This window comes from Antechinus flavipes, chromosome 1, assembly GCF_016432865.1.
Source record: "Antechinus flavipes isolate AdamAnt ecotype Samford, QLD, Australia chromosome 1, AdamAnt_v2, whole genome shotgun sequence".
NCBI classification, from domain to species: Eukaryota; Metazoa; Chordata; class Mammalia; order Dasyuromorphia; family Dasyuridae; genus Antechinus; species Antechinus flavipes.
This window is the reverse complement of record NC_067398.1, coordinates 249,660,451-249,674,563: the sequence shown is the minus strand read 5'-3', so window position 1 is coordinate 249,674,563 and position 14,113 is coordinate 249,660,451. Positions and strand designations below refer to the sequence as shown.

Sequence of the window (14,113 nt, the reverse complement as noted above, 5' to 3'; positions counted from 1 at the left end):
AACCACATATTAATTGGGTGATGACCAAAATTTGGGACTCTTCACTATGGAGAGCCTTGAAGCTAGTTTATTTTGCAACTACATGTACTGCTAAATAAACTGTTTGTCTGAATGGTCCTTAATAGGGCAGCTAGGTGGTCCAGTGGTTAGAATGGTGGATGTGAAGTTTGGAAGAAATCTTCCTGAGTTCAAAACTGACCCCAGACACTTATAGCTGTTTGACTGTGGGCAAGTCATTTCACCCTGTTTGCCTCAATTTCCTCATTGGTAAATTGAGCTGGAGAAGGAAGTAGCAAACTACTCCATTATTTTTGCCAAGAGAGCTCCAAATGGGGTCACAGAGATTTGAACATGACTGAAAAGATCGAGCAGTAACAACATAAAAGAATTTTAATATACATTATCATCTTATGAGTTCCCTCCACCTTAAAATCTACTCTGGAAAACATTTTGATTAATTAATAATTATGGATCATTGAATTTCAATTCATACATATCTGTGCTTACCATCTGTTTTTTTTTTCCTCCAAGAGTTTTCAGACATATCACATGTATTTTATTCCTACTTACTTTGACATTTTAATGGGGGGAACTAACATTTCAGATGTTAGCAATACCAATACCTTAACATGGTTGTGTCATTTGACTAAAATGCATTTATGATATATACCTTGAAAATATGAGGTAGTGTTTATTGAATTAAAATGAAATAAAATAGCACTGAATTCAGTCTATATTACGAGTATTCCTTAATCTACTAATGATCTGTGTTCCAAATATTTGCCTTTTTATAGTGTTTTTGGAATTTGTAATTCATTTTCTTATTGCATCAATGTTATGAGTTACCATCAGCCACCAAAACTTATATAAGTGGTGAAATAGCCAAATTTACAAGAACAGGCTGGAAAAATATAATCCCTAGTATTTCCTAAGAAGTAGGAAAAGATTTGAATGAAGGCCCTCTGATGCAAACTAAATGTGAAGCTACTCATTGCCAGAAATTTGTCCACCAAATATTGAATTTTTCAACCACAAGTCTTAGAAAATTAAAGTGTTGCCATTTGTATTGGCACTGAGAATACCTACCAATCTATATCAATGAAACTACAACCCTTTCAGAGTGTCAGTCAGTCACTGACCTTTCTTTCTGTATTAATAGCACCAGGAAACATAACTACTATTTTTAAGAGTGTTTCAGGGGAAATCTCATTCCGTGTTCCAACTCAGGATTTTGTAGACCATTTAGGCATCCTTTACAACCTTCTCCTTCTGCACTAGCCACAGAGGCCAGAGCAAAAAATGTAGGTGTTCAAGAAAATAGGAAAGGGACCCCGGGAACATCTAAGTTTTTAGCACGTGATGAGAAATCTGGGTCTTTCATGGGCAACATTCTGGGTCTTTGGCATTGGCACTAGGAGATATTCAGGGCTATGGCAATAGGTGGTTGATACACTTGGTTGGTAGCAAATAGCAAGGATGGGGGGGGGGAAAGAGGGTGGAGTAAAAGTGAGGTCATTTTAAGAAGGTTCAGTAGCTGAAAAGGGATAGTTCTGTAGGGAAGGGAGTTCCTACATCCACTCCCGTAGGGAGGTGAGTATCATTTGGGGTGGCACATATTCCTTAATCAAGGAGTTTGGGATTTACTCAATCCTCATTATTGGAGTTTAGATATGTCAAGATCATTACTTAATTGACTCCTTTTAAAATATCTTTCTCTTATATCTTCTAAAAATAATATTGGATCTTGACCTATAGACAGTATAATTTTCTTCAGACAGCTTGTTTTTGGTGGGGGAAGGGAAGAGAAGTCAGAGGGGGTCCAAATCTGATTTCTCTCATTTAAGGTATTCCTGCTTATGAAAAGTCAGGATGTGGGGCTCAGGGAAGTGCAGCTAAATTGCTCAGTGGATAGAGAACTTACCCTAGAGTCAAGAGGACGTGAGTTCAAATTTGGCCTCACGCCCTTGACATTTACTAGCTGTGTGACCCTGGACAAGTCACTTAACCCCAATTGTTTCAATTTGTCCCCTCAAAAAATCAGGGGGCAGCTGAGTGTCACAGTGAAGTGAATGCCCTGCCCAGAATTAGGAAGACTCATCTGCGTGAGTTCCAATCGAATTCTAACCTAGAGTGTCTGACTCCAAATCCAGAAACCCTGCTACCTGTGCAGGTCAATACCTGCTCTGAAAGTCACCTGTGGTCTGGGGATGTGAATGAATTGAACAAACAGCCAGCAGGTATTCCAGGAAGAACTTGAAACCAGGAAAATGAGCTGTTAGCTATTATTTCATAGAAGAGAGGGAAATTTTCACTATTTCTCTGTGCCTGCTCTCTAAACATATAGTATCTCCTGCTTTCAGGTAGTTTGCCATCTACTAATCAGTCCCAATGCCGTTTAACTTCCAGATCAGATGAGATCTGGTGTATTCAGGGTTGTATGACCTCACAATCTATTAAATACTTTTAGTACATTTGCTGGATTATATGTTGCATACATAATGAGACAGAAGGGCATAGTGGATAGAGAACTGCCTATGACACGAGGAACACCTGGGTTCAAGTCCTTCCTTTGAAACCTAATAGCTGGCAATGCTAGGTAAATAACTCAATCCCTCATCATCTCTGGCAATGAAAACTAAAAACTGCAAAGTGGTTGGTAAAATGCACTGGCAAAAGGACTTTCCTTGCTAGGCCTTCTCTATTCTCATAAAATCACAGGTCTGTATCTGCCCTCTCCAGATATTGTACACCTAAGAATAGGACCAAAGCACCAAGCCTTCTATCCCTTGTTTTAGCTTAATATTTGAGTAGCAAATGCTAACTTTAGGTGAGGTTTGTTTTGAAGAAGCTGTGCTTGTTGTTTGCCCTTCGTTTCTGAAGAGGATCAATGAAGTTAAAGTGCAATGTGGAGCAGGGCCTAATTGTTCTTTTTACAGGCCAGGCATCTTTTTAAGGAAAACTCGTAGGAGTGAACAGGAAGTCAATAGTGCCGGAGGATGTGGCACAGAGATTCTGAAGGGCTGCACGACCATTCTCCTCTGCGACTGACAAATGCTGAGCAGGGTTTCCTGTTTTGTCGCTGCTACTAAACAGTGATTAATGCCAAATTAGTAGCTCATTCACTGACCTCTTAGTACCCGCTGCTGCTGCTGCTCTTCACCTCACATAACTATTTGCAAATATTAGCTTCTCAGGTCATCTCCTCTCATCAGTGACTTTCCCAGGTGACAGGCAGGTTGTTCATCTGATTAGCATTCATTTTACATGCTTTGCCCTGTTGTGAATGGCTCTAAAATCACTCTGCACTTCTCCTTAGAAATTTGAAAACCAATCCATCATGCTTTATCATTTCATAAAAAAATAGGGCTCCAATAGAAAAAAATCACTAGAAAGTGTGACTCTTCAAGATGTTTCAGTATGAAGTTTCAAAGGACTGATGGGCTGTTGATACAACTAGCTTGGAAGAGAAGAAAGTGTGAATGTCCCAATTCCTTCTTGAATAGTGGGGTGGGAGATGGAGTGAGGAATGACTAACCAGAAGGAATCTGTTTTATGTGAATTTGCATTTATAAAAATTTGTATAGCTAATATATTATCGCGTTGGTATATTCATTTAAAATGCATGCAAATCTCTAATGTGAAAAGCATACACTGCTTTGCCAGTGAAAGAAAGAATACAGAGAGCTGTGGGAAATTAGTGTTGAAAAGAAGCCAGTATTTTATCTTAGTGTGGTCTCTCAGTGGCTGTAATCATGCCTCAGGCCCAGCAGGACAATGCCTTTCATTGGCTGGTTTCCTTTTCAGCTCAGCCATAAATGGTGACAAGCCTCTTCAGCAGCAAATATTGGTTGAAGTCATTTAGATTTCCAATAATTTCATTTCTCTTCTTGATACATTAACATTCCTTTATTGAAATTTTTGTTTTTAGAAATGGTTTATTAGTCTCTTATTTGAATTAAATGAGTGTTTCTTTCTGCCCAAACAATTGTTATATATATTGTGGGTGGATAATTTTGCTGTTTGTATATATTAGAAAACTAAGAAAGCAGTCTTTGTTTTTTAAATCATTGTCTTGTCACAAGATAAACTAAATTATTTATAGTTTTGGTGCCTTGCAAAGGAGATTGAGAATTGAGTCATTTACTTTTCTGATAAGAAAAGGAGTTTTAAACTGCTCTGATATAATACTCTGTTAATTGAACATATTTACCCCTAGGGGACCAAATTTAAGCATTAAATATGAAAACTAGCAGCTTCTTATTAAAATAGTTTGCACATAAGATAAAACACAACAGGAAGGGTTTTAAAACATAAAAAAGCAGTAAGCATTTGATTTTTTAAATGCTCAGCAGTTTAAAACCTCTTGACTGCATAATAGGTTTTCTTTCTATTAGGACACAGCCCCTTTTCTCCACTAGGGAAACATTCTTGTGAGCTATGTGTTCTAAATCAGAGGAGACTGGATGTGCTTAAGAACTTTGCTTATATAGTATAATGAAAGCCTTTGAAAATAGCCATGCTCAAGATCTCCTATGAGAAGATTAATTACTCTCCATGATAATTTTGAAAGTGTAAGATTCTTAGGTTTCACAAAAGTCATCACTGTTTCTTAAAGTGGTTCGTTTAGAAGAGCAGAAATTTGAGATTATATAACACAGATATGCCCTCTAAAGAAGCAGGTGACAACTCCTCCAGGGCTCAATAGATAATCATTATAAATGGCTGTGACCAGTGAAAGTAATTAGCTAGTGACCAGTCCTCTAAGGAGGAGCTTCTTCAGGTTTATCTAGACTGGCCCAGCACAGACAGACATCTAGACTATGGAGTCAGAGTCAGTAGCTAGGCCTTTCTAATTTAGAAACATTTGCCAGGATGTTTGCCCCACTGACAGTGCCTTGAAGAATCCAGGATTGTCTCCATGCTGCAGAGGACATCAAAGCAGAATTTTTTTTGAGTAACTACTCAAAGCATTTATATGAGTTTTCCTTTTTTCTCCCTTATAGGTGATATTGACACACCTGATATCATGGCTCCTGTCATCGTCGTCCCTCCAGGCAATACAAGTGTAGTGGCAGGAACCAGTGAAGTCACATTGGAATGCATAGCCAATGCAAGGTATTGTGGGGATAAGGGACAAAAAAGTGACATTAATTCTTCATTCAGTAGACAGTTTGCTCTTTTTGCAAAGATAAAGAATCTAGTTGCCTAACTGCATTATGAACATAGCCTTATTTTTCCTTGCCCAAATGTGGGGATAATATACATACTTCCAGTCTGTGTGTAGGTTGTAACGGAGGTTCCACATGTAAACTTTAAGGAAAGAGAGAGGCTCAAGCCTTAATAAAAAAGAGCCAATTTTTTCTCCTTTCTGATGGTGGTGTTCTCTGTAAAATAATATCATCTCCATGATTGAGTTTTAATAGCAATGCCTCCTGTACAGTTAAGTTCCGCAGAAGTGGTTCTTTAATATTTAATATTCTATAAAAAAAAAAAGCAAAACCAAATCATTAGGACTTCAGCTTCATTGCTGCAGTAATTACCCATCCTTATTCAATAACCCTTGAGGTAAGTGCAGCTTTGCTTCGTGACATAAGGAATGTCGAGTTATATCAGGGATTTACACCCAAATGTCCATTTTTCATGCAGTTGTGGTATTTTCTTTGCTGAATGAACAAGTACTGAATAAAATGCATTTGTTATTGCTTGTCACCATAATTAAGAATGATAATCAGTTAATGACTTTTGTCCACACAGACCTATTGAAGAACTGAGCATGACTTGGAAAAGAAATGGAGTTAAAATTACTAATGGACTCCACAGTTTGGGAAGACGACTTACTATTACTAACCCAACATCCTCTGACATTGGAATGTATATCTGTGAGGCTGAATTAAGAGGAACTGACTTTGAGCCATCAAGAACAAAAGCCTTTCTTTCTATCATAGGTAATACCAGTGACAGGGAATGTTATCTACCATTATATTCACTTATAGTTAAAAAGTATATGGGAAGTACAAGAGAAATTAAAGTTAAATATGTATTTCATTGACCTTATACTTCAACTCCTTCTGAGGAAATGGGACAGAGGAAAGAAAATAGAGTTATCTTCCAAATTAATTCAATTATTCTTTTCCATGAATACAAATCTATTAAATATTTTATAGCAACACACTGATGTTATTCCTACTACTCCAAAAAATTTTAATCATAAAGCCTATGAAACACAGTAGTAAAATCCTTATCATACAATTCTCATATCTTGACTTTTAATGCCATTAAACCTTGATGTGAAGTGTAATTTGTGCTTCTGACTTTCAGATTGTCAGTACTCTTTTCCCTACATCCTCTCCCTCCCCCAGAAAAAAATTTATAGGAGAAGTACTTGATATTGCTTCTTGCTAGACTAGTAATAGGGTATTGAGAACAGAGATGCTGCCTGGGAAATGAGTTAAGAAATACAGAATCGGGAAAGAATGGGGAAAATGGCTCTCTTCACTTACAAGTAAAGAGTACTACCATTGTCAATGTTAGGCAGAATCTACAAAAGCCTATATTCCTAGAGAACTATGTTGTCTACAGTCGCCAAAGAAATCTTTAATACGTCATGAGATGTTCATAAGACTAGGTACAATTGTGAGACAGTTGATTTCATTTTCCCATTATTCTTAATATTTTTACTAAAAGATTTTTAAGGTACTACTTTTAATATTTCTCATAATCCGTATCTCTTTCTTAGCTTTTTCTCAGTGCATAATATGACAAATATGAAGCATCAGCTAGTCAGTCTCTCCTTCATTTCCCCCAAAATAAAGTAGATGATTACTGAGAATCTAATACTAATAAAGGACTGGGTATAATTATGATAATCTTTATTCACATCCTTTCAAGAAGCAATATTATTAAGAATAGAACATTGCCTAAACAATAACAGATTATCACATGATTTTTTTGTTAAAACAGTTTTCTTTAAAACTAATATTTTCTGATAAATTGTTTAAGTAAACTTACCAGTATTAACATAGTGTTTCAGACAGTTTGCCTTTTTTAAAGTATGTCTCATTTCCTTAAATCATTGAAAGAAGTGTATTGCATATGAAAAATAACTAAATGTGACACTGTGCAAAACTATCATTACTTTTGAAATGAAGACTGGAAGTTTTAAAAGTATGAGAAAAAGCTGCTTTTGAACCATAAATCATTGTTGAGTCTATACATGAGATCTGAAATGGTTCTTTTAGGGGCTGTTCTCATGCATCCACTAGCTATTGATATGAATATTATATTTTCATTCCAGGGAAAGGCATTTTTTTCATCAGAATTAATCTATAGCTATATCAGAATAGCACACTATTATAAGTTGAGCCAAAATTAAAATTTCCAATCTGTAAATCTTCACTAGATAGTCTTTATTGTATTAAAACATTTTAGGGTCATTTAAACAAGAGAAGGAACTTATCTCTCTGTAAACTAGCATGCTAATTTCAGTCGCAATTCCTTTTTTAATATTTAAAGTCTGTCATATAAAACTCAGTATTGCAGTTACTTCCAAAAAGCAAATTGTTGTGGATTTTTTTCTCTAGAATTATCATCTCTCAATGTTCTCTCTTTTAAATGTGCATGAATACATGCCATTTATTTATGGTAATGATTTAATTCTTTTTCTTGTTCATAAGATTTTATTGTGACAGGTGTAATTTTCTGGCTTGCTGTTAAGTTATGCCTCAGATAGCTTAGAAAATTATCTTTCTCACTTCAAAGATATGGGTTGGATTGTAATCCCCTTATCCAACAGTCATTAAGGGGAGACTCCTTAAAGAACTCTTATGCCTTATACCCTGACAGTCTAAGTTGGGCTAAAGTTGTGAAAGAAGCCATCATCATAAACAAGTCAGTGAAAGAAAACAGATACAAATTGACTATCAATTACTTTTATTTCACCCAGATAAAACCAGATGGGGCAACAACTAGGTGGAGCTGTGGATAGGGTGCTGATCTGGAGGCAGGAATCCAAATCCAGCTTATACACTTCTCAGCTGTGTGACCCTGGGCAAGTCTCTTAACCCTGTTTGCCTCAGTTTCTTCATTTGTAAAATGATCTGGACAAAGAAATGGCAATTCACTCTAATGTTTTTGCCAAGAAAACCCCAAATGGGATCGTGGAAAATTGGACACAGCTGAACAACAACAAAAGAAACAGATAATCCTGTTGCTATTCTTTTTTTTCTTTTTAGTTTTAAGCCAAAAGATAGGAAGCAGCTTGGTGAAGAGAATAGTGTTGAACTAAGAGTCAAAAAGGTTTGGGATTAAATCCTACTTTTGACTCTTCCTAGCATGGGAGGTCACATACTCTCTCCAAGCCTGAGGCAACTACAAAGGATTTTAAGTTATAGATGAATGGTAATTTGCATCATCGGAGAGCATTTCTTGTCCCAGATGTTAGTTTAATAATAGAACCCCTGATGTTCGTTTTTGGAGTTCAAAATATATCATGAATCATTATTTGACCATCAGAGAAAGGTATTATCCTGCAAAATGCAAATGAAATCCCAATGGAAAGATTCTTATTGTTGGTATATCCCACTGAGTCCAGGGGCTTTTTAGCTTGAGTCTATCTTAGAATTCATTTCTGTTTATTTGAGAAGCACTTAAGATGTTTCATTTGTCCACATATATAAACTATAGAAAAAAATGCACAAGTTAATTATTAACATTTTCTCACAGTCATATAAATGAACTGTAGGCCAGTTTACCAAGGAGAAAAGTTAATTGAGAAAGTAGCAAGATGTTAAATTTGTAGAACAAATGTTTATAAAGAGAGAAACCTGTTGTAAATATTTTAATTAGTACTTACCATCCATGGTATTCGAATTAACTATAGTTTTAGGAATGTTTTGTAAGGATACAAATAGTTCAGCTTTTAGTGAAGAGAATTGGCAGAGAATTGAGAAAAAATAAAATAGAATGAGACTTCTGCTATTCTACATTTTTTGTATCCTCTTCATTCAACTCTCTCCACACATTAGGATCATCCTATTTTATGACTTCTCCTCATTGACAACACCATGGTTGAAGAACAAAAACCAAGAGAAACAGAGATCCCTTTTTATATTAAGCTCTACATCTGTAGCAGACCTGGGCACCTAACTTTTGACATATTTTGGGAGAAGCTGAAGGGCCTAACTAGGGCCAATTGGCACAGTCTTTGGTGACCATGTGGTTCTTGCTGTCAGTACTATTTAAAATGGTTGCTTCCAGTCAGCCAGCTATTCTAGAAAGTCTGGAACAAGGGTAGAGACAGAGTTCATCTTTGTTGATATTTCTCTTGACAACAGAAAATGTAATTTTCAAGTACTTTGAGATCCATTCATAGATGATTCCTAATACTACATGAGGGAACAAGGAATTTCCTTGATGTTCTATTAGCTCTCAACAATTGGCTTAAGAGATGTAGACCATAATTCTTAGTCAGATATGCAGGCACCTGCACATGGTGGCATTTTTTTATAATCTTAATTTCTCACAGAAGATGAACCATCTTTCCTGATTTCTTCAAATAGTTTTAACAAAGATAAAAAGAGATGGTTGCAAACTCTGGTTTTATTAGCTGCCATCATAAATTTTTCAAAGATAGTATGTTCATATGTTGATGGTATAGCAGCTTTAGAAAGCACTGCTGTGACTGGAAAAGATACTTACATTTTCACTTACTGTTTGAAGATTGTGTTTTAGATTTTGTGCACAGCTAAGCTAAATGAAAACAGATTTTTTTTCTATTTAGCTCAAAATCTTTTAATGGTTGTTTCACAGCTATTTTTCAAACAATCTTTTATTATACCACCCAATGATAAGTTGAGGAATGAGAGAGAAATCATCATAATATCTCTTGCATTTGGTTAGAATGAGAGATGAACAATGACTGAAAAGGAAAGCTACGTAAGGTTAAAAAAAAAAAAAAGTAATGGAATTACCACAGGAACGGCCTTTAGTGACCCATGTAACTGAGCACACTTTGCTCATTTGGCAGCTACATGTTTACCCCTCTGCCCACTCAATTCCCCATAGGCATGTGTTTTCCATGGTCACTGCCTGCTGATTTTTAATAATGTGACTGTCCTGGGTACTATAATTGAAAAAGAAGAAAAGTCCTTGCTGACCCTTGGAATGCTACCCTTCATCCCAGAAGGATGTTGCCCCAGGCTTAAAATGATTTAAAAATGGTAACCATGGAGGAGAATTTCATGAATAAATAGACAGTCCCAGTTAGGCTCCAATAACAAATAATTAGTGTGGAATTGTATATTAGGAAGGAAAGCCTCCTAGACTAGGTCTCTTCATTTTTGACTTTCCTTCCCAATTCCTGTGGTCACTAATTCATTATGTAACTCAACTTTCTTAGATTTCTTTTTTCTTTATCTGTAAAATGAAAGAGGTAGATAAGAGATCTTTAAGGAATTTTTCCAATACAAACAGTCCATAACTCCAGGTGTTCTTAAGCTGAGATACTCAAATCGCAAAAAGTTCCTTTAAATAGATTTCCTAGGATATTTGAACTTGAATGGAAAAAAATAATTTTCAGTATTTTCAGTAACCTCTAATTGAAATTTATCATTTTCTTCAATTATGGATATAAACAAATAACAATTGTATTAGCAGTAACTGTGACTTGGTCACTAATAGGAATTAAAGATATTTTCGAATCTCATTATAGTTATTATAGATTTCTCAAAATATTATGCTCACCACTACTTCAGAATGACTATAGTTATTAAGCCTGTTAATTTGCCTACATTTGTATTATCTTGTTATTCATCGTCTTAATGAACATATACCAGATGTCCCAGAACCCTTAGGTCAGTTTTAAGCTACTAAATCTTAAAAACCACATAAAACACACACACACACACACACACACACACACACACACACACAAACCCTTGCCCTAAGTCATCTCTTTGTTTAGCCTTTAGTCAACTATGGAGGACCTTAGTTGTAGAGCCAGAACTCTGAGAAGTATACTTGAAACAAGGTGTTAATGCAGAGGAATTGATGAGACAAATCTAGTTTACATATATACTGAGTACTTAGCATGGTGATGTAATGGTTGTTTAAGTTCACATATGCACAGAGTGCTGTAATGATGTACTTGTAATAGAGTGTAGAAGGACCAACAAGGACTGGAAGAGGGACTTTCCATCTCCCGCCAACCTGGCTCTTCTGCCTTCTGCATTCCTCCACTAAGATCAAGGCCCATCGGAAGGTGCCCCGCAGAAAGCTAGTCCGGCCCCAGGGCTAGGCCCCAGGAGAGAAAGAGGGAGGTTACCAGTTTGATTGAGGAATGGAGAACTGAACCAGTTGAGGAGGAGTGAAGGTAAAAACTGGGAGCTCATCAGACTATGGGAGCAGTTGATGAGGACCCAATCTATGAGGGAAAAAAATAAGTAGATTTACTACAGAGTTGTAGTAACAATAGAGTCTCTATTACCAGAGTTCTCTGTCATTTAAGGGAATCACTTGAATAAACCCTACATGAGAAACTTCACTTCCTGAGATAAAGGGCAGTTGCCTAAGGGTAATCAGCAAACATCTTATTATTTGTTGTCTAGTCATTATTTAGATTTTTTTGAGAATAAATGTGCATTGCTCTTATTAAAATGTGCTAAAGCATAGGCAGTTTGTTGATTTTTACCTTGGTGTTTTTCATTTTCCCTTCCCTTTAAATAGATTGTGGTCATGGTTATTGACTGATTACATTCATAATGACTCTAGGAGCGTGACCTATGTAAAAGGGCCTCCGTGGGATACAGCTGTTGTATAGTTAGAATATAAATAATGTTCATATCATTATTATTGATTGTGGAGGCATGTCCAAATGGCAAAATTATGAGTATGCAATGAGGATTAGCTTGAGCCAGCCAGAAATTCATATTTTCCATTATTTCTTTAGGCTAGTTCTATGCAGCAAAGCTAAATGGAGAATTATGCATTTAACTAATGAATTTGGGACCATTGAGACAGCCAGAGTGGAAAATTCAGGGAAATTTGTTATCCTTGAATTATCTGGATAATTGTAAAATACTATCCTTAATTTTGTCCTTAGATAAAACCTTTAGGTTTTCTTCTTTTCTTTCTTTCCAGTGTACAGTATTTGTTTCTCCCTTTTCTCTAAACTAAGTTCTTGTTTTAAGGATACACAGATAGCCTGCCAAGTTATATTATCTGCATTCAACAAAATTACAATGAAAATAAACTGCTTTGGAAGACAGTGCCCAGAAATTAATTATCACATAGAAACTGAATTCGACAGCTTTTTGTTATCATGATAATGAAATCACTACAACCTTAACACCTGGGGAAGCCCAGTCATACCACTGTTGTATTTTTGCTGAATAAAATGGGACTAATGTGGCAATTTACTTTCTTCTGAAATTCCATGTTTAATAAAACATTTATTTATCTATTTTTATTTATTTATGTTGTTACGAGGTTCACTTTTTTGGGGACAATTCTTTTGTTTCTGCTGAATATTTATCATGTGCCTACTATGTGAAAGGCACTATTGTTAGGTTCTGGGAACAAAAAGACCCCTCCCCCCAAATAAATTCAAATCAGTCTTGAGAAGCTTTCATTCTACTAATAAATGAAATATATGCAGAAATAAGTAAATTAAAAATATATAGGAACTAGTATACAGGGTAGGGGATGCCGACGACTATTATTTCCTATTTGCTTTTTGTTATATTTGTTTGCTTTTGTCTCCCCCTTGAGCTCCTTGAGATCAGGAACTACCCTTTTCCTCTTTTTTTTTTTTTTTTTTTTTTTTTTTTTTTGTATATGTGCAGCACTAAGCACAGTGCTTGGCACAAAAATAAGGTATTTTCTCAATGCTTGTTGCTTCTTGCATCAGTAAAGGCCTCATCATTTGAGTCAAATCTTGAAGGGACCAAGGTATTCTAAAAGGCAGAATTGAGGAAGAACATTACAAATAAAAGGAGGGGGAGTGAAGCCAGAAAGCAAAAGAAAGGAAAAAGAGCTTCTGCAAAGATATGTAATAGAGAAAGATGGAATATCATATGTGGAGCGCAGTGACAGGTAGGCCAGCATGGCAAGAAAGCAGATAGTGTAGAGCGGCTCATATGAAATCACTTTGGGAAAATAGATTGGAGCCAGCTTCTGAGGGGCTTTAAGTGCCTCACAGGAGATTCTCTACTTTAGGAAGGCAATATAAAACCACTGAGATTTCATGATCAATAGACTGGCATTTTCACTCCATTTCAAGAAATACACTCCATAGAAATCAGTCTCAATCTTACTCCTCCAACCCTAAGTGTGCTTGGATTATCTGTAAGGCCCTCATTCCCCTTACAAAGCCCACTTTGCTGACAGAGAACAGTTTGGCGGGGGTAAGCATCAGGACATCAATTGGCCAGGCAGCCTAAACACATCAACACGGGCTCTGCCACCTGGCCGTGTTCCACTCTGCCATCTGGGCTGCCCAGGTAGATTTCCACAAAATCTGCCTTCTTCATCTTGGGGAATGACTCTTCTCCCAGCCACACATCCAGTTGTTCTGAAAAGAGAGGAGAGGATTTGTTTGTTGTTACTTTGAAGTTCTATTCAAGTATTAAATATGTTTTGATGAAGTTGAATTGCTAAGGCATTAAAATTTTTTTAATATGCTACACTTCTCCTCTGATATAGGCCCAATGATGTGCTATGGCACTTTATTTGACATGCTTCATGAGGTGGTGTTTAGTGTAGATACTGAAGCAAACTATCCTATAAAATACTGTGCTGTAAATATAAACCTTTATGAACCTCTTGGGATAGTCCTTCTAAACTGTGAATTAAGATATTCCATGATTCAAGCTCATAAACTTAAAAGTAGCCTCTGCAATGACTATTAATTTGCTGGCTGAAATCTTGTCTAGAGATTGCCATTGGCTAGCCTCTCTGAATTCTCATTTTATATAAATTATAGTAACTAAGGATACAATTTTTAAAATATCTCACCTGTTTTTTTAAAGCTTATCTTAAGGTTTGGAATTTTTTGTTTTTGGAGGGGTTTTTTTCTACTGGATCTTTGATTTGATCTGAACAGAGTACTCTAGATGAG

At 36.1% G+C, this 14,113-nt stretch overlaps 1 protein-coding gene across 1 annotated transcript in view; it reads left to right on the top strand.

The window, feature by feature from the left end:
- Positions 1 to 5,009: 5,009 nt before the first annotated feature.
- The window catches only part of SDK1 (sidekick cell adhesion molecule 1), a 400,458-nt gene continuing 391,354 nt past the window's right edge, over positions 5,010 to 14,113 (top strand). The window contains exons 1-2 of the mRNA XM_052000079.1: positions 5,010 to 5,115; positions 5,755 to 5,945. Coding sequence (XP_051856039.1) covers positions 5,027 to 5,115; positions 5,755 to 5,945 — 280 coding nt within the window. The 5' untranslated portion in view covers positions 5,010 to 5,026. The remainder of the gene's footprint in view (positions 5,116 to 5,754; positions 5,946 to 14,113) is intronic.